Source organism: Botryllus schlosseri, chromosome 1 (assembly GCF_051294905.1).
Source record: "Botryllus schlosseri isolate E-star chromosome 1, Bs_hap1, whole genome shotgun sequence".
Classification (NCBI taxonomy): domain Eukaryota; kingdom Metazoa; phylum Chordata; class Ascidiacea; order Stolidobranchia; family Styelidae; genus Botryllus; species Botryllus schlosseri.
This window is the reverse complement of record NC_137236.1, coordinates 39,002,449-39,023,822: the sequence shown is the minus strand read 5'-3', so window position 1 is coordinate 39,023,822 and position 21,374 is coordinate 39,002,449. Positions and strand designations below refer to the sequence as shown.

Genomic DNA, 21,374 nt, shown 5'->3' with positions numbered 1-21,374 from the left:
GATTTATAAGTGTGATTTCTTCAGGAGTATACTGTAAAAGAGAATTCATCTATGGGCTCATAACATCCGCGACTGATGTTTTAAAAAAATATATAGGTATAAGTTCTTCGTTACCGACCGCATCTGTCATATATGCATCAGCTAAGGTGATGTGTATTCCCGGCGGTTTTATGACGTTGTCACTCGCAAAAGTGACGCAAACTTATTCCAAAACTACTTCTCAAAGTTCAAATTCCAGTGTAAAAAGTTTACAAAGCAATTAGTTTTGCCCAATAAATATTTAAGTAGAAGTGGAATCATATACTCTAAAACACCACCACTTAGCATAGCATGAAACACATTCTTCAGTAGGCATACTCTGAAAAGTAGAAGCACTTCGCACGACAACGGTCCTTCTGTGATTATATCGCACATACCCCATTGACATTGCTCTCCTGAATAGCCCGTTGGACAAAAGCAAGTGTATGACTTCAAGCGGTTGACGCAAGTACCTCCATTCGTGCATGGTGTCGACATACACGAGTACTCTAAACAGATGCAGCATTATTTCATTTAGTGCAATAAACACCTTTTCTTGTAATTATGTTCTCACCGCAGTCTGTTTTTCTCAATTCAATGAAATTTAAACGTGATGCTGTGGATTGGAATTGATATTGAAGATTTTGCTCGATTGAAAATTTCGCAAACGATGTGAGCCAAACACGTCGCTTCTCCTCCGGGTGAGAAGTCCAGACTGTTTGCTTTGACTGGGACCTATCAGTAACACAAGAAGTCGAATAACCTGACCCTTTATATCATTCATCCTTGCGCTGACGCCGAAGCCCCATTTGAGGTTTGACATGGCACGCCATTGCAAAGTAGGCCTATCGTAGCGAGAATTTCAAGCCCCTGAGCTCTGACACATCTCAAAACAGATGGGCCTGTCAACAGCGCGAAATATAAAACATGGTGTTTCTCTTTTGAGACATGAGAGAGTCACCAATTTCACCACACCCCATATCTGAAGTTTCATCTCTTAAAGTGGTTTCTCTTGAAGGGGAATGACATATTCATAACTTGCTGGTAATATAATTTGACGTGACATGTAAAACATTCACGCATGTGCCTGACATTGCCCTCCGCTATTGTAGACAGATCAAGGATTCTTTCGATGATGGTACATCATTCAGAATACATTCAATGATATGTACTATATACAGGACCGCATATACCGCACCAAAATCCCACAATTGGGGGGAGGAGGGGGCGGGCTTGAAGAGGGACCAAAGTGTTTTCCTGAATGCCCATTAATTGTGAAGTATTTTTCGACCATTCACGAATCTTTTTTCATTTGTTTTCGCGGTACCGGCGATATCATGTTGGTAAATCTATTGATTATTAAAAACCCTTCCCCAATAACAAATGCGCATGACTTATAGAAATATACATTCCGGCGTCGGCCATTAGCGAGCCACATATATAAGGTTTAGGCCAGTATGGGAGAGTTTGGCAGCGGGAAAACCTCGGCCGACAAGGACAGCCCTTATGTTGACCGAAAACTTCGATATATATAAATATATATCTAATTGTTTACAGGCGCCTACATAACTGTTGCCGTATCTTCCTGTCTTAGTAATCTGAACTCAACAGGACAAATGCCACTGCAGAGGGAAAATTATTTGAGAGTGTAGAAATATCAATATGGAATCGTGTGTTTGGTACGTTTGGGTCAGTTCAATATCGCTTGACATAGCAGACAGGCGGTCACGAAACAGCAACTGTAACAAAGTAATAATTAATTACGTGCCCTAAATTTTCCAAGACAACATCTCACTCAGCTCTACCGGTAAATCCGATTATGCGGGCTTGTAGAGAGGACAGAATATTTATAACAATATATATTGCAATTACCGCAATATATTGACAGATTCAATCAGGAATTATGGTGAATGGGTCATAAATGGGCCAGAGAAACCCATGGAATACTCGGTGTCAGAAATCTCATTCACAAGTAGCGGAGGAGACGTTCATTCCAATGGGGTCTGGGGGCCAAGGCCCCATAAGTTTGGTTTCTCATCCTATGAAGGAGGGCAAGACCAACGCTTGGAGGGGCTGACGAAGGGCTATTTCAAAATTGCTCATAAAAGTGTTTTTATGTAATAAACCATCATTTGGATCATAAGCATCAAAGTTTCCTGACAATTTTTCAAATCTGAACAACCCTAATGAGCATGCAACACAATGAAAAACGACAGATCAGCATTTGGCACTTTAGTATGTGGTTTCACAGCTTTAAAACGTACCCTAACCCCCACCCCAACCCAGAATTCAATCTTCATATATATCCCAAGCCCAAATCTAACCCTAACCCAATCATCAATCTAGATACAAACCCGACCCTAACCCCGAATTTTACCCAAATTCTCAAGTGTAGCATGCTATTATGTCGCATGGTCATTGTCCACGGACCAGAGAGAAACGTCAAAATTCATGATCATTTTACAAAGGTACTCACGACATCTTTTGTAACAACAAAGTGGAGGAATGATCTTCAAGATAATATTCGAACACAACGCAAATGTATCCGCGAATCGCATATTCGCGATATATCCATGGAGAAGTGAGGATAGCATTGTATCGTGCCGTATATATCCAGTTGTCTGTAGAATATTGAATTCATTCATACAATAAAATAATATATTCATATTGAAATAAACCAGAATATTTTCGTCACTCGTCACGTGTAGCCTAGTCGTCAGCAACTATACCAGATTTCTATTGAATCTCGACAAAGCACAGCAACTTTGTTCGAACGTCAGATCCATACAAGAGGATAAAGCTGAAGTAAATTCCGCGTACTTCGCGCAGTGCCTACAAATGTATGTACACAGGAAGAGAACTCACTGGAATAACGATATCTCCATCCACTGTTGGTGTAACTGCAATAGCTGCGCTTAAATGTACAATTCACATCGGCTGTAACAGCGGAAAGGAAACATCATGATTTAAATTATATACCATCGTTCAAAATTTACCGCGTTGTATTGTTCTTGAATAATCTTCAACCTGACGTGATTCGCTTACCTTCACACCGAACATTTGCAAACGACGGGAACCAAACACTTTCCATGGCCGATACGCGTTTGCAAGTAGACGTAAAAGATGTTGAGGATTCGTGGCCAGATAATGTGTACTGATCGATACATTTGTAAGTGACGGTTGATGCAAGACGAAACGATCCTGATTCTGTGTTGCCAACCGTCCCATTGCTGGTGAATGGAAGAGAAGTGGGGGGCGTCTCGCATGTGATTTCTGGAAATGACAGCAAATTATTGCTTAGCAATTAACGAAGAGTGACATATGACATTCAGTCGCTTAACTTTACACGTATAATTAGGGTTGCATTTAAAACAAAAATCGATTTAAAACAAACATGTTTAAATCAAGGCCCTTGTTTATACCCTGTTTTTTATTGTTTATTTGTAAGCCATGACGTCATGAATATTCAATTGTGACGTCATAGTAAATTGATATTGAAAATATAAAATATAAGGTAAATATAGCTGCTTTGACGAGTACTGTTGCTGTTGAACCGACTATTTTGGGCGTTCCAATATCGATATACGTCGGCTATATCGGGTCGTAATTGTCTATATGGTCATACAACATGTTTTTGGAAAGTATTCACACAATTATGGCATAAGTTTAAAACTTGAAAACACATTTTTTGAAAAAAAGGCCTTTGTTTAAAACACTGTTTGAAACATGTTTTAAACAAAGTGTTTTAAAACACCGTACGTATTCATGGCTCATAAGTCTGATTTCTTCAGATTTGTAATGTAAAAGTGAATTCACCTCTGAGCTCATAAGATCCACGAGTGATTTTTTAAAACTTTATCGGTAAAAGTGTTTCGTTACTGACCAGATCTGCCATACATACGCAACGGTACCGTCCGTCCGAAAAAGTGGACACTTTTGAAAAATTGTGAAAGCTCTAGTACCGAAAAAATAAAACTGGTGATTTTTAGATCAATATTACTGTGTTTTAATTAAAAAAAGGTTGCTACTTTGACTCGACTCCCGAATTACTGCCATTTTACGATACTTCTGTGTTATTGACTAAATAAAAGTCATCTTTCTCCTCTCTATCCCCGAAATACCCGTCACGCCATTTTTCGTTCATTGACTCGCCAAGTCAGGTGTTCGCAGCTTCGGAAACGTGTTTTCGATCATGTTTTTAAACTGTTTCTAGAAAATTACCAAAAATAGGGCATTTAGGCGTCCCCCGAATACACTTTTAATCTTTTGAAAACAAGAGGTCGAATCCACTTAAAAGAGGACATATGACAACATACTATTTTGTACGGCTGGTGCGAACCTCTGAAGGGTTCAGGTTGGTGTGAACACGAACTTTTTTGAAAGGTTCTGTGTGAGCGCGAACGTCAACGTTATGATGTCACGTAACGTCATATTGCCAAGTCCAACCCTATAGTGAAGTGATAGGCTTAATTAATGTACGTACACGTTACCTTGAGACGACTCGAGCCACATACTGCCACAATGCTGAAGTACACATCGAAGTTTTAAACGTCGCTAAATGTATCAACTAAGGCAATCAAATGATACAATAATCCCATAAAATCAATATCTTACGTCGCTTTACCAACACTTTCGACGAGTACTTGCCATGTAGGAATATAAGCTTCCGCCTTAACGGTCTAGGCCAGACCGTACAATGTATTCGGCATCCGAGTAATGTTACATTGATATTGAGCTGAGTGTATGACGGGTTTCTATCCTTCCTACCGACACTACCCCATTGACAAGTTATACAGCAGTAGCCAACACCCCAATCGCACGGATTTTGTTTTTATGATACAATAAACATATGAAATTAAGTTTGACCCCGTAAGCCCGCTAGATTTTTACATCACAAAACGATATCAATTTCATTGATTGGTTGAATATGCATCATACGCTGACTACATGTAATGTATCTTGCTCTCGGTGTTGTGTGATTGCGTGTCAAACTCACAGCATAGAGTCACGAAATATTCACAAACGGAAAGCTGGATATTTCGATCAAACTTTTGTAAAAAAGCAAGTAAAAGTTTAAAGATTGTCAAGGTGCATGCTCGTTCAGTTTTGATTTTATGCTGCCAGCGCAATGCATATTGTGGCCCGCAGTTGGAAATGCAATAAATTTGAACGCAAGATGTTATAATGAAGTGAAAACTGTAATATATGAAAAAGATTCACAGTGCTGATCCTACCAAGGTACGTTTGAACGTGAACCTCTAAATTTATAAGGTTCACACACATAACGCGAACGTGAACCTCACGTTCACACCAACCCTACTATTTTGTCGTAATGTGATAGCTCTTCATTCATTCTAGCACATAATACACAAGGTTTCGGGGGATTTTGCGCTGAATAATATTGGACTTATTGCAATTTATACATGATTATGAGCCGTATTTTGATGTTACTAAAATTGTGTCGAAATGTACTCTTCACATTGTCGATATATAAAGTTACATGACCAGCAGAACTCAAGATATATCCTGTCTGACTGGTATTCATCCGCATGCATTTAACGCTAGTCTGCAAAAATTATCTTTCCCGGTTTCAGCATCCATTTACAAAAAATCAACTATAAATATTCATAGAAACAAACAAATATCATCTATAATATTTTAAGGCATATTTAGAGGTCGGCCAGAGCCGCAAGAAAGCTACTTTGGAGCCGCGTGCTACTTTGAGAGCTGCGGTTGGGTTTCATCGTGATGCAAACCTATCCTCAAGACTATCTTTTACAGTTTAAATTCCAGTGTAAAAAGTGTTCAAAGCAATTAGTTTTCCTCAACAAATGTTGAAGTAGAAGTGGAAGTATATAGTCTAGAAACGCATCCACTTGATTAAGCATAGCGAAGAAAACCTACTTGAGCACTCCGAAACAGTAGAAGTACTTCAATACTGACTAGTGTTTTGATGACTTGAGTCGCAATTTTTTGTTGACTCGACAAAACTCGAGTTGATAAAAAAAAAAAAAAAAGTGACTCGTCCCGAGTCAATTTGTGTAATCCATTGCGCGCGACTCGACGAGTCATTTGACTTGAGACATTCTAAACATGTCCTAATTGAAGTCTCGGGTGTCGGAACCGCTTCCTGAAACATAAACCAAGAAGATGTATTTTATCTGTTTGCGTGAAAATGTTAAGAGTGAGAAATATAACCATAGTCTCATTGCGAGACCTTAGATATTGCCCAAGAATAGGAAAAATTGATTTAAACTCATTGCGAACACAATGACTTGGACTTGGACTTGAGCCTCAAGACTACGGCTTGGACTAGATCAGTGGTTCTCACTGGGGGGACCACGAAAACTCCAAATTTGCAAAATGTGTGGTGCAAAACTCCGCTTCTAGGGCTTGGAATTGAGTCAAATTTGTTTTGCATAGTTTTTGAAGACAGCCCAACAATTTCATGGGGTTGGCAGAAAAATTTGAAAAACATTTTTTTTTGCGTTTTTAGGCAACTTCAATATTTTCAAACTCTACGTAACCCACGAATATTGGTTGGAATGAATTCAAATTTGGAGTGCGTCGTTTTTCAAGGCAACCTAACAATTTAATCACGTAGCCAACAAGATTCAGGAGAAAAGGTTATTTTTGAACAGCCCTATTGCTCAGTGATGCGGACTCGGACTTGACTCGAGTCAAACTGTAAAAAGTCAAATTTACATGTGACACAGAACCGAGTGACTTGCTTCCAACCCTGTTACTTACCGCATATTATTAATCTTACCGACACATTCGGGAACCACACCCCACGTGCTATCCTCGTTACAACGACCCGATTCAACCCCTTCCAATCGGTAGCCATCGATACAGCTATAACGTATTTCGGTGCCGAACACATCCGCAGTGCTCCACTCATAATTCACGAATCCATTCTCCGGCTTGCGTGGCGGCGGGCAACGTTTTCCTGTATGGGTATCTTTAAGGGAAATCGACATACAGTATATCGATAGCGTTACTTGTGCATTTTGCTAATGATGGCTCAGACCATTCTGCAGAGGAATCGTCCTGACGGCCAGCCTCACAGTATCTCTTCAGTACCCCGCCCATTGGTTCGTAACCTGAACATACCGTAGCATTGTGTCATCGTATCATACTAGGACAGTAACGAACAGACTTGGACAGCTCAAAATTATCCAGCTATTCTGGTTTAGATTAAAATATTAATTACTCAATTTGCTGCAACTTGGAGACGGAATTAAATGAGAATTAGAATTATATACGACATAAATCGAGGTCAGTTCATATCAAATTAGACTTCATTCTAATAGTCACGAAATTGGTAAATGTCGATAATTGCAACTAAATTTGTAGTGTCATTAATAATTCCGCTAGTGTCAATGACCTTTACCACTATTATTGATGGATTGACTAAAAATTAAAAACGGTGATTCTTCCGCCTCGGCTCCGGAATGAAACCTCCCCACGTATAATCGGTTGAAATTGACCTTTTTTAGTCAACCTTGCCGTTGAAAGCCACATTTCTCGTTCAATATGGCCTTTTTCAGTAGCGTCTGTACAATCGCCTGTCTCTACACCAGTGGTTCCCAACCTTTTTGTCTTCATTCCCCACTTCAGACTTATTCCGAGCCTTCATTTCCCATCCGGACCGCAACAGCACTTCGTCTACCCCGCCCAGAAACGTTGATCTTGGTCCCCCCCCCCAGTGTGATAAAACTAATTAACTGATATCCTAAACCTAACCCCCTCAGTCCCGTTGAGCCTGTACGCTTTTATCCCACTACTTATCAGCTACATTGGGTATACTGTTTAGTGCGTCACCTTATTTGGACTAAACGAGCGAAGCTCGAAAAATTTATATAGTTCGTGTTTGAATAGGTAAATATGATCGGGACTTGCATAGGATGTTGTTATCAATTTTTATTCCCTCTCTGCTCACCTAATCAGATTTACCGGTAGAGCTGAGTGAGGTGTGTTGGAAAAGGTAGGACCCCTAAATAAGAACTAAACATTTTCAGGCGGACCCGTTGGTATATTAACTTCATTACATTATGCTATTTCGTGACCTCATATATCTGCTCTGTCAAAAGATATGGAAATCTCCCAAACTAAAAGGCACACACGATTTCAAATTGGTATTGCTTGATCGGCAAATAATATTCCCTGCGGGATGGCATTTGCCCTGTGGGGTTCTGATCGCCAAGACAGGAACATTCGGCGCCAGCCATTTAGCCGCCTATGGACGATTTAACATCTATGTATGTATATTGTATGTTTACGGTCACCACAAGGTCATTCCTTATCGGCCAAGGTTTTCTCGCTGCTGATCGTTCTGGCACACTTCTGGAGTTGCATGTTACATGGCCTTGGTGCGTCGTGGTGCAGTAATGGCCGACGTCGAAGTCTCCATTTCTATAAATTCTACGTATTTTCGTGGGGGAAGGGTACCGAATAATCAGATATGTGGCGATATTAAATCGCGCCACCAGCGCGAAAATATTCTGATAAAGTTGCATAAATTAAAAAAATAAATGCTTCCATTTATGTTATTATTTCACAAAATATTTTTGGGCCTCTTCGAACCCGCCGTTCCCTCTAATGGGGGGCTTGGGGTGTGACAGTTACGGTCCTGTGCCCCACTACCCAGCACTTCTGTCATCAGAGACCAGCTAGCTGCTGGTACCACACCAGTACGCGAGACAATCGCCTTTAACTGCAACATAAAACGTACCGTATTTGGAACCGATACCAGTAACGCTCAAAATTTCGCTGAAGCGTTATTTCACGTGACACTAGTCGTGCTGGATGCGTTTGTGACGCCATGATTGGTCATCCAGAGTTAAAAATGAGGTTTTGTGAACAACACGCAAAATAATTTTCGATACATACATTCCTAAGCAGTTAACTGGTAATGGCAATTGCGCATGTGTCTCCGTGAATGTGTAGACTGTCGTGTATATAATTTTGAACAAATGCGTCTATTCCCCACTAGAAATCATTGAATTTCCCACCAGTGGGGAATTTCCCCCCGTTTGGGAACCACTGCTCTAAACGCTTTAAGGGAAGACGAATTTGTTATTTATGTTGGTACTGTATACCTTTTTGTGATTTTACACCCACAGAGTGTAGAAATATACCACCCCTCGATGTTGGTCCGTGGTCATAGGCGAAGCTGGTCGGTAACGAATTAGCCTAGATCTGCTTTAGTAGTAGTCTATTAAGTGTTGCCTACTTGCACCTCTTAGCTGGATTTATCTTTAGACTATACTTCCACTTCTACAACTTTATAATCAAACTGTTACATTTTTACACTTGGAATTTGAATTTGTGAAGTCGATTGTTATCTGCGCAAAGATTGCTTCAGTTTTATTAGATAAGTCTTCGTGAAATCACGTGAAATAGCCCCTGTATAGCCCCAATATATATTTCAAGATTTTACCTACTTTTAGTACCAATAGTTATTCGTTTGAGTTGCTTGGATAATTTTACAATTTCGAAAAATTGAAAAAACTTTCAAAATTATTTTTGAATTTTTCCATACAACAAATCGAAAACTTTCTTCTCTTGTAGCAATGCGGCTACGGGTGTAATTGAACCAAATTTGTTGTCCACAATATTTTTTAGATAAACTAAAAATTTTATCAAGTAGCCAGTGGAATTTGAAAAAAAGTTATTTTTGAACATCCCTAATGGAGAGTTTAACATGTGTATTTGGTGTCCAGTTAGTTCATTGCGACTATGTCCTGGTATGCGGTCGCAAGCTACATAGATAATCGAAATACGGCCGTGAATAGCAAAGAGGTTGGTCTTCACGGTCTTCACTTAAAACAGAATAGGAAAACTGCTGATTACCGTCGATGCAGACAAGGGTCGCGATGGATCCGAAGTAGTATTGTGACGTGTAAGTCACTCTTCCGCCGATTATTTCCGGAATGGGGTCGCACATTTGTAACTCGCAGCTGAATCTTCCCACTGACCACTGCCCCGACTCGAGACACGAGACTATCATCGGACCTTCGTCGTAGGTGTAGTAGCCTAGAAACACATTCAAGTATGAATAATATAGATATCTAGCCTAAGATGAGCAGCACGGAAGAGTTGGAGAACTATTAAATATTCTACTTTTCCAAATTAGATAAGAGTAAGAAATACTGAATGCGAAAAAATTTCGAAATTGAATTCAAAAAGAAATACAACCAAAATCAATTTCAGTTCATGTCAATTCAGAGTTCATTTGCGTCATAATCGTCGCGAACAATTGTAACGCCGTAATAGGTTATTGTTTCGTTCATTGTATTACGGCACGAGGTTGTTCAAAACAATGAAAATATCCGTATTCTAAATGCGTCTTTGGGGTGGTTGCAGTGCCATGACTATATCGTAATATCAATTTTCTAATTCAGTGCAACAATTGCTTTAGTCCATTACCGGTTTCAATAAATCGCAAGCTATGACAATGTGACCTCGTCTGTTTACGAAGCTACTGGAAATTGCTAGAAAAATCGGGCTGGACAACCGTGCAGTCACGTGTTAGGCATGGATCCTTAGGTTAGTAAGCTACGGTCTGATCATAGTGTCCTATATGCCGTGGACACAGCGAGACTGAACGGCTCACTGCATTTGGGTTACGTCATACTTTCCATTTGACCAAACGTAACTTTACGGCCATTTTTGACCGGCTTGCCGAGCGCAAAATTCGATAAAACGGGTATCAATGGAAAGCAACTGCTGTACTGATTTCGAAAATATAAATTTGATCTCGCTCATGGTCCTAGAACCCCCCAAAATCAGCCTTCAAATTTTCATTGTGATCGAGTTTTGGCATCGTGATGCGACAATTCTGTCCGGCAAAACGAGAGTGAAGCGGAGAAGAAGGAGCCAGACAGTACTGTTGCGTCACATTGCCAAAAGTCGATCACAATGCAAATTTCGAGGCTGATTTTGGGGGGTTCCAGGACCATGAGCGGACTAAAATTTATATATTCGCAATCAGTAGCGCAGCAGCTTTACAGTGATACCCATGTTATCGAATTTTTCGCTCGGCAAGCCGGTCAAAAATGGCCGTGAAGTTGCCTTTGGTCAAATGGAAAGTATGACGTAACCCAAATGCAGTGAGCCATTCAGTCTCGCTGTGTCCACACAACATAGAGCGCTATGGTCTGATGCTGAAATAATTTGTACCGCTGTATCCGAGCGCTTCGTTAAATGCTGGTAGATGCAAAATACAAAACCTGTGAGGCATCGGTATGTGACCTCGTTGCCAACATCGTAAATAGTACCGTTCAATAACGGGTAAGAGTTTCCGATATGAGGTGGTCTTTTACATCCACCTGAAATGCAGTGACAAATTGGTTTTGATATGATCGCCAATTGACAGATTAGATAACGTAGTCATTGAGGTATGGTTCGAGCTTTGAGCAGACCAAAAGAATGGCTTATAAAAATTGTGCAGGTATGTATAATAGCGATTATAAAGATTTTTACGAAACTACTTGCAAGCAGAAGTAGAATACGAAAACGTATCAAAATTACTTCAAGGTAAGCATTTCGAAAAGCATAGTTCGCCGAGGATTCGTATTTATTGGGAAGTAACTCGGCGGTAGCTACTTTCGAGATGGCAAAATGCACCTTCGGGACTAACGAAGACGGGCTAATGACCCTGAGATTAGGTGCAATCATCAAGCTATATTAAGCAACAACTATGATGGCTGCTTCACGCTGTTCTTATGACAAGTAATGACGTAAAAGTGACGCGAAGTTATCCCAAAACTACTTTGCTCATTACGGAATCCAAGACAAGCTTAATGTTACAAGTAGAATTTGAGTTGTTTAAAAATGTAATCACTTACACAATAAGTGAAAGCAAACAAACCTTATACCCGCCTACACAGGTAATACAATTTTTTTTTTCAACCCGATGTTCATCCATGGAAGCCTTGGGGTCTGTGGACTAATTGTAGGTGTCCATCCAATGTCAACGTTAAATCTTTACAATTATAAACTTAAATTATCCTTTACAACATCTCTCCATATTTTTCACTTACGTCCTTATTTTACCGAAAGAGATGGCCTTTTTTTAATCAATCGGTAGCATTTCAGGCCACAACAACACCATGGCAATATGACATGATTATAGGCCTGAGCGGAAGTAATAACCCTTTTTTCTATTCAAACCCACACAAATATATGTAGATGTCTGCACTAGAACAAGGTTGAGAATCACATGTTTACAGGTTGATCTGAAAGTCCTAGGTGCCCACCTTGTCTGTATACTTACGTCTACAGACGGGAGATTTCGGATACCATTTCTTATCAGCGCGGCACGTCCGAACGCTGTCGCCTCTCATGACAAATCCGCCGTCACAAGTGTACGACACCGTGCTCTGCATCGTGATCGCATTGAGATCCATGCTACCGTTTGGGATCGGTTCCAGCTCATCGCAAAGAGCATCTGTCAATGATATCACCAACATGTTGAAAATGATGATTTTCATATCGATTGTAAACATGCAATGGCAACTGTCGATTTTTTGCTTCGCTACGGTTCAGTCAGACTGCATTCGTAATCGTTTCGCGGCAGCGAATTTACTATTTCTGACAATCTTATAGCTGGCGTCCACATCGCAGTATTTATTGAAACTGCTCTCGATTGCAAGCTACCATCGCACTGATTTCGAAAATCTAAATTAAATTCAGGCCGGAACACTGGAATCACACCTCAAATCGCCCTCATTATCTGAAATCTGCTTTGTTCAGAACAATCGGAGCGTCACAACACAATTACCATAACAATGACATATTGCGGTATCTGGAAATATTTTCGAAAATTGTACTATTTGATATCGTATCAGTATCGTGTCAGTCCTAAAGATATATCTTGCTATTTTTAGTACTGACCTCAGAATACCCGCTATAATCATGCAGGCCCTCCACCAAATGTACGGTTTTAAACTACTCTCTTAAATATCTTACATACCTTTATTTTCTACTTCGAAATCGCTACTTCCACTTGTATTTGAGTAGTGAATTTAGGACTCATTTTCTACTTCTGGTTGAGTACAGGCAATGGCTTCCTTCGATCGCAACTGATTCCTGATGTCTAAAGCTGTGGGGTGATTAGCCTACATACTCGGATTGTAGCAGCTCTTCCCGCATTGTCCGTCGCAATTACATGTCTTGTTCGGAGCTTTGCAATCGCCATCAACCACACACGGCCTTCGGCATTTTCTTCCTTCTTCAACGCGTCTTTGTATTTTTCGGCATCTCCGTGCATTGCTGACTGCAAAGGTATATCTTGATTAACACCTAACTGTACACTAGTCTGCGCTTATTCTTCATGGTTATCTTATATTACATTCGATTCGGTATGCATGTCTCATATTTACATGCTCTAGTACTCTAGACTGACGCCGGATTTTGATCGAAAACTAGCCTATATAGTCCGAAAGGACTTCTTCCTCTCGTATTATTGTATAGCAATCTTTTGATGTGTTAAAATGATGGAATTAATAATAAACTGAATTGAACTGTTCATGGATTTGCTGTTTCTAGTTTTGGTTTACCTTTGGGATATCAATTGCTGACAGCATCATAATTAATGTTTCCATTTCGCTTCACCAAATTGCTCAATCCGTTACTATGTAAAACTTGCCTTCTTCACACTTTGTTAACCTGATTTAATGATGTGCTAAGCATTTTATTAGTTTGGTTGCTTTATTCAGCAGTTGGGCTATCGCACCAGCAAATAAATGAAACAATCATAGTAACGCTATAACTTACCAATACATCATTGTGAAATATTTTGAAGAATTTTTTTTAAAGTTGATGCAATATTTGTACTTTTACTACGCACATTTTCAATACTTTTAGGTTGTTGGATAAAAAGACTACTCAAATTCCATTCGACTTTCTATGTTTTCATTGTATACCAATCTTTTAGTATTTCGAAATGATGAAATTGTTCATAAACTGAACCGAACGCGAATAAAGATATTTGAACTGAAATGAACTACGACACGGTTCATTCTGACAAAAGCTTATTTCGATCTGATCATTTCAGACGACAGCAGCACAGTAGGGCAGGTATAATGCCTAAAGACTCTAATCCATATGTCTACCATTACTGCGATGATTACTGATATCGATACTATGAAAATATCATGGAGGGGCGGAAAAATCACAATTTATAAAAATCATCCATTTATTCATGCCAAAGTCTGAAACGAAATCCGAAAATACCCGAAGTGGATCAGAGACAAACAGAATCCGAATTCAATTCCAAATATCGAAAACATCGCAAAATCCGCATTACTGATTACTAGGGCGGTTTTTTTTTACCTAAAAAAAATAATTTTGACCTAAAAAATCCAAATTTTTACTTTTTTTTACCTAAAAAAATGAATTTTGACCAAATTTTGACATAACGTATGCAAATTAGGTGTTTTCCCACATACTGTTAAAATTGTACCACTTATCTTCATTTCTGGTTGGATGTGACTGTCCTAACGAAGTAGTTTGGCCTGAAAAAGCGTTTATGGCTTAGAAACAGGCAACTTTTTTCATGAAATAAACAATATTTTAACGAAGTCTGGCCCTATGAAGAATTTCAGTGGTTACAATATGTATTATGGTAGAAATAATTAAAATATTTTGTAGTACAACGAGAGATACTTTCCTACATCCTTGGGTAGAAAGTGCACGTCCTTACTAAGAAGCTTGCCAAGGACGTTCAACAGCCGCAGTTGTTGGCTGACAACACTCAAGTTGTGCGTACACTGCTGGTGCTGGTGACACACCGTGCTGCTTCACTCTGACAATGTTGTCTACATCACAAATTTTCATCATGCGCTTCTTAATATAAGAATGATGCAATGCACAAGAAGTCTCTCTTCAGTTAGGATATTGCGGTACGTTGACCATAACACCATGTCTACCTAATATTTGTTTTATTTGACCGTTTTATTTGACCGTTTATGATTCACAATGAGCAGACGATTAGCCGTTTACAACGGTAGGCCTATAAAATAGGCTAACAGCGGTAAAATATCAAATTATAAGTTCACCAACAGTGCAAAATCTACGATACAAACAAAATGCAGACGTCAAAAATTTTTTGACTTCATGAAAAATTTTGACAAATTTTGACCTAACGCTACAATTTTGACAAAATCTTGACAAATTTTGACATGTCAAAAAAAAAACGCCCTGATTACTGATAGAGGTATATGGTATTTTCACCAAGACGCGATATATTAAGCTACTATAACTGTGTTTGATTTTCTTGGTCGTCCCAAAGTAGGTTATAATTTGCTCTGAAGATTTTTCTTCGTTACTGACCTTCCAAATACGCAAACATCATCAGCGCAGCGTACAAAAGTGCAATTTTCATGACTTCTCCCAGTTTCTCCCTCGCTACCACATTGTTTACAGAAATGTCAACGTATTCCCAGTTTTGGCCTCGCCATTTCCACCAATTGATCTCCAAATATTTCCGCACTTGGAAGCAATACCGTGATCACATTACGACCATACTCAACTACTAGTTATTCGACATCTGCCCAGATAAGATTTGAGCAAAAGTGGCGCGATCCGTTTTCAAAGTACTCCGGAAGGTTGTGCCTGTATATGCAGTATTTAATCACGTGGTTATGTTTAGGGTATTTCTAATTGAGTATTTTTACTACAACTTACTTTTTAAATTTAACAATTTAATTAGTGGAAAATAAGTTTTTGATAACTTTGCATGACCTTGAAGATAGTTAGATTGTCGCAAGATCCGAGTGACTGAATATATTCTGGAAGATCGTGTGCCCTCATTTAATAGTTTCGATATTCATGTCGCATGTTGCAATTTGGAAAATACCCCCGTCGATCAGCTAAAAGTATGTGACCACTCGTATAAATACACTTACTTATATACTATAATCAGTGGTTCTCAAACTGGAAGGGGGAAGGCAGCATATGACGGAGGGAGAGAACTCCCATGAGAAAAATGACGTTTATGAACTCGAAATGAGTTCAATTTGTGCTGAAGTTTTCCTAATTACATTGCGATCTTAAATGTCATAATAGCGCCGCACTATCCATACACCGATGTTAGTTTGTACTGATACCAGTGTTAGGATGACTCGCGTCACTTTTTTCGAGCGACTTGACTCGACCTGACTTGACTCGCCGTTTCAGAAATATGGATTGACTCGGAGCAAAATTTACCGGTCAATTTCAAGTCATCAAGTAACGGTGTCGATGAAAATGGCGGACATTTCTTAAATTCGGATTGTTAGCGACACGCTGTTGTTACCTATGAGAGAGAGCAATGACTCAATTGTCCATTGTCCTATCAAAAACATATTGACCGCAAACGAAGTGATTGGAGCTTACGGACAAATTGTTTGTCTCAAGAAGAAGTGCTAAGTTTTAATGGCGTGCAGCCAGTCCCATCGGTTTTTGATTTAGCAAATAGTCAGGTACGTTTGAGCGAAGCCCACGTCGGGAAATAGAAGCGATTAACTCCAAAACCGCTAAAATATATATATCCTACGTGCTACCAGCAAGCCACATCGTCATTTTCGACAAAATATTCAACTGACAGTATTTTCACGCACTGTGCGATTAGTTATTAGTATGGCGATTATATTTTAACATGTTAGAATAAGTCAAAATTATAGCGTTAGGTCAAAAAATGTCAAAATTATTTACAAAGTCCAAGTTATTTTGCAGCCTGCACTTCATTTGTATCATAAGTGTTTGCACGGTCGATGAACTTGTCTTTGGCGTTTAACAGCTTGTAGCCTAGGCCTATTGTAGAAGGCTCATTATCTACTCATTGTGAATCATAAACGGTCGATCGAAACAATTAGGTTGACATCGTGTTATGCTCAACGTACCGCAATATCCTAACTGAAGCAAGACTGCGTGGACAGTGGTTCTCATATCAAGAAGCGCATGATGAGAAATTGTGATGTATAAAACATTGTCAGAATGAAGCAACACGGTTTTTCACCAGCAGTCTACGCCCAACTTCATTGTTGCCAGTTAACAAATGCTGCTGTTGAACGTTCTTTCTCCATTTTTGGCAAGTTATTTGGTAAGGACAGACACATTCTAACCAAAAATGTAGGAAAGTATCTTTCGTTGTACTACGACAAATTTCAATTATTTTCACCATAAGGCGTGATGTAACTACTGGAACTCTTCATTGGTCAAAATGTCGATAAAAATAAAGTATTTTTCACGAATAAATGTGTCTATTTTTACGTCAAAAACTCTTTTCAGACCAAACTACTTCGTAAGCACAGACAGTTCCAAACAGAAACCGAGATAAGTAGGCTACTACAATTCCAACATTATATGTGGGGAAACACCTAATTCACATAATGAGGTGACTATTTGGTCAAAATGAAGTCTTCTAATATCAAAAATGTCAAAATTTTGATTTATGTCCGCGAAATCTTTTTTTAGGTCAAAAAATCGCCCCAGTGATTAGCTATGGCTCTGTCTATAGTTCAGATTTGATATTTGAGAGGTCTGTCAACATTGATCACGTTTCATGCTAGAAACTATACAAACATTGTGGTTGCTCTTTTTAATATTTTTTGATATGACGATAGGGGGGGGGGCGAAAAGTTTCACTATCATCACGGGGGCCGTGTCTGAAAAAGTTTCAGAACAAGCGCTAGAAATCACTTAATTTTAGTGTTAATATGTTTTGAGATCTGCAAGAGAGGACACTTTTCACAAGTTACGAAAGTTACAATAGTGGATAAGCATACGGGTACTTTGGACATTCATAAGGTTAACTCTATTGGTTTCAGTAAAAAAAAGTATCTTCGTGACTGCACTCCCGAGAGTCCAGATCCCACGTATGATCGGTTAAAGATGGCCTTGTCCGGTGAACGTTGTTTCTTGTGTATATTTCCTTCAAATTCGTCGAAAACCAGACTTCACGTGTGATATGACCTATATTTTGGTTGTCTATTTATAGTCGCCTACACCAGTGGTTCCCCACCTTTTTCGACTAATCGCCCCCAGATCAAGCTCGACCCAGATCTTCGCATCCCATATTCACGAATCCGAAAAAGATGATATATCAACGGGAAATTTCTTCACCAAATTGTGAATTGACTAAAAAAATATGTGCTCGGAAAATCGGTTTCCGCGGCTACTTTCCTTCGAGTTGACCGTTTTTACATGTTATATACAGAATAAGCCGCCTTCACGTGCATTGTTTTGCCGTAATAATTAAATATATCTCATCGTACGTTCAAACATTGTCGCCCACGACCGCCCGTTTCGCCGCCCGCTTTCTCAAAATCGTCCGTTGGGGGCGATGTCATCCACGCTGGGAACGACTTTCCCATAACTCTCAAAGCTATAAAAATAGGACGAATTGCGAAAAAATGGAGCGTCCTCGGAGGAGATTTTACATTTCTTGTAAAACGAGGACAAGTCCTCTTACAAGAGAACATACTGTATCCCTACTTAATTAGGTTTCAAACTTCCTGGTTTCTACTTCCCCCTAAAGCAGTTTTCATTAGTAGGCCTATCGGATTGTTACTTCCACTCGTAATCTAGTAGAACGATTAGTACTTCTAATCCTACGTGAGTAGCAAACCCAACTGCTCTAGCCACCTATATTGCTTGATACCATGGTTTGAATTGGGTATTCAAATTTCAAATTTTGGTCCTCGGCTATACGTTGGCCTGAGATATCTTATGCAATTATTATTGGGAGAGAGGATGATCATTCCTATTTTATAAGTAATTAATATATATTTAAGAGCTTCTTCACGCCATCTGTGCATTTTCAAAGTGATTACGTGCTAGTCAGCGTATTTGCTTCTGAGCATCTTGGTAGGCCTACTCGACTATCATCATCTAAGCTATAGCTGTACGGCAATAATACCCTTACTATGCGTGGTATGAGCCCAACTCCTGCCCTCGCTGGCTCACGTCTACAAATTTGTAACAGTTCTCATCGTCAGATTTATTTTTCAAGAGGCGATCAATACCAATCGTGGCAGTCTCATGTCGATCTTTATTCCGGCACGATTGGAACCTGAATGAGATTAGAAGATGAATCGTATGATGTTTGTTAATATTATACACAGACCCCATATATCATATTCATCCGAAATGATACCCAAATATCAATATGGCACATTGTAATGTATATCCGCTAAAAACACTCTGACTGGACAAACAAATGACAAAACATTAGGTTATTCTTTGAAGTGACTGAAATCGACTTCTATTGCATCATTATCATTGCATTTTGCCGCCTCAATCACGAGTGCATGTCACATTAAATACCATAATATTCCGGACATGCCTGAGCTATGCTTGTTGCAGAATTCTTCATTTCTGGCAATAGATTCATCTGAAATATCTTGTAACAAATTATTGCAACTGGTGAAAAGTAAAGCACCATTATAACCAAATACCAATGCCAATGAGAATAATGTACTACATTGGTTTTCAAGAGCAAGTCGCTTTTAACTTTTCAGATGGACTTTTGGCTATATGTTGAATTGCTATCTCACTTGTAAGTGAAATGAAGGTCGTTACTACTACACGTGCATAGTTTTAAAATGCGTTGGCAGCAACCTATAATATACATGAAACCCGTTTGAAATTAAGGTACCATACACCTTGAATAAAATATCGTGAAATGTTAATAAAGAACGGAACATAGTTTACTTAAATTGAAGCCATCATTTTTCAGTGCATGCACTTGTAGCCGGGGCCGCTCGAGCAATAAAGCGCGTGGTCACAGTACATTCCGGGCGGGCAGGAATCGCTAAAAAATCCGCAACCTGGAAAATATATAAGCAATGATATAACTTCTCCAACGTTCATCTCAATCCGATACACTTTTAATTAATTTAATTCGCCCATAGTTAATCTGACATCAGATTTAGAATCGTGTCACACACTGATCGACAGAAAACTCTTCGACAATAAGAATAACGACAACTATTATGCAATGATTATAGTTTTACCAGGGGTGTTCAAAGTAGCCAGTGATGCTACTTAATTACAAGTGAATATCCGCCTTAAATTTCTACTTAATTAAAGTAGGATTAGCGATTCATAAAAGAAGCCAAAACTAATTCCCATTGAGGCAGGGCATGAAAGTTTCAGAAGTACTCAAGTCACTAGTTGCAGAAAGTAGGGTTGGCTCCGGGGTCGCATATTTTCGGTAGCTGTTTGGGGTGTCCATTTATGTAACTATAACGACAAATAACTAATCACAATGCAAATAGTTAGAAGTTTGGTAAATGCATTTAAAAGTCGTGATAACGAAGCTATTTCACTCAATTCTTATGTAAAGTCATCCCAAAAATACTTCATACTTTTTAAAATCATAATGAGGTAGTGAGGAAGTGAGCGGTTTTGAATCAATGACTGTTTCAGTAGCTATACGTTAGGGTTGCCGTATGAGGATTTGTCCTCCTTTTTCAGGAAATGGAAAATGTCCTCCGAGAACGCCTAAATATTCTCCTTCTTGGAAATTGACAGCTAGGCGAAAGGACAGGCACGACTGAAAGCGCCACAAATGACGCGAAATATGTAATGCGGACGTTCGAGGGGGTCATTCGGGAGAAGGACTGAAAAAATCCCCTTTCTTTAGTCAACACAACAAAATTTACACTTTTAGTTTTAAAATCAGCTGATTTCAACTCCGTTAAAATAACTATTATGAATTGCAAAAAGTGTCCTTCATTCCCGATTCCAAAATAACATGGTAATCTTGTATAAGTGGAAGCGGTTTAGAATATAATAATCTAAGTTAGTAGAGTAAGTTGGCAAAACTCTCTTTGGCCAATACTACGAAAAGAATTGAAGTACTTTTCTATTGTGGGTGATAACTATCTCTGAATGTGATAGACTTAAACCGATCGTATACTTACACCTGCAATTGGCAGTTGCCACCATGGCGAGTACTGTTCCGATTTTCAGTAAAGTATTCATATCAGATGAATTGCTGCGAAAGTTTGATTTGTATATCTACAATCTACAGAAACAAAATCCTAGGGCATAGGAATTAGTAATTGCACGATACACGTTATCGGCGATATCTTTATACACACTGTACGGTATTTAGGTAGGTATACATCTTCGACACAGCAAATGAAATTGACTCAAGGATTTGTACGCTGAGTACCAGCATCATTTTTATTGTATATCGATAAATAAGTAGAACTTTTGAACTGCAATTTCTAGGGTTGTATTTAAAACAATAGTCAATTGTAGGGTATATATAGCTCCTTTGACGAGGGTTGAGGGTTCCAACCATCCCATGTCGTATACGTCAGCTACATCAGATGGTAATTGCCCGTAGGCTCATACAA

At 39.1% G+C, this 21,374-nt stretch overlaps 1 protein-coding gene and 1 long non-coding RNA gene across 5 annotated transcripts in view; both read right to left on the bottom strand.

The window, feature by feature from the left end:
• The window catches only part of LOC145449392 (uncharacterized), a 35,620-nt gene extending 20,086 nt beyond the window's left edge, over positions 1 to 15,534 (bottom strand). For 2 of the 4 annotated variants that reach the window (XM_080327745.1, XM_080327753.1), the window contains exons 1-12: positions 15,358 to 15,532; positions 13,151 to 13,300; positions 12,299 to 12,472; positions 11,253 to 11,351; positions 9,874 to 10,056; positions 7,020 to 7,121; positions 6,788 to 6,967; positions 3,064 to 3,291; positions 2,884 to 2,955; positions 2,495 to 2,639; positions 593 to 753; positions 417 to 527 (exon numbers count right to left, since the gene is read on the bottom strand). In XM_080327745.1, coding sequence (XP_080183871.1) covers positions 417 to 527; positions 593 to 753; positions 2,495 to 2,639; positions 2,884 to 2,955; positions 3,064 to 3,291; positions 6,788 to 6,967; positions 7,020 to 7,121; positions 9,874 to 10,056; positions 11,253 to 11,351; positions 12,299 to 12,472; positions 13,151 to 13,300; positions 15,358 to 15,409 — 1,657 coding nt within the window. In that variant the 5' untranslated portion in view covers positions 15,410 to 15,532. Of the gene's footprint in view, positions 1 to 416; positions 528 to 592; positions 754 to 2,494; positions 2,640 to 2,883; positions 2,956 to 3,063; positions 3,292 to 6,787; positions 6,968 to 7,019; positions 7,122 to 9,873; positions 10,057 to 11,252; positions 11,352 to 12,298; positions 12,473 to 13,150; positions 13,301 to 15,357 lie in introns of all 4 variants that reach the window. The other 2 variants (XM_080327762.1, XM_080327769.1) reach the window with 2 other exon arrangements.
• Positions 15,535 to 18,991: 3,457 nt separating this feature from the next.
• Positions 18,992 to 21,061, bottom strand: LOC145439350 (uncharacterized). The gene is made up of 3 exons (XR_013915160.1): positions 20,934 to 21,061; positions 19,720 to 19,835; positions 18,992 to 19,078 (listed from the first exon to the last, which is right to left on the bottom strand). It is a non-coding gene; the product is annotated as an uncharacterized LOC145439350 (long non-coding RNA).
• Between the last annotated feature and the right edge of the window lie 313 nt (positions 21,062 to 21,374).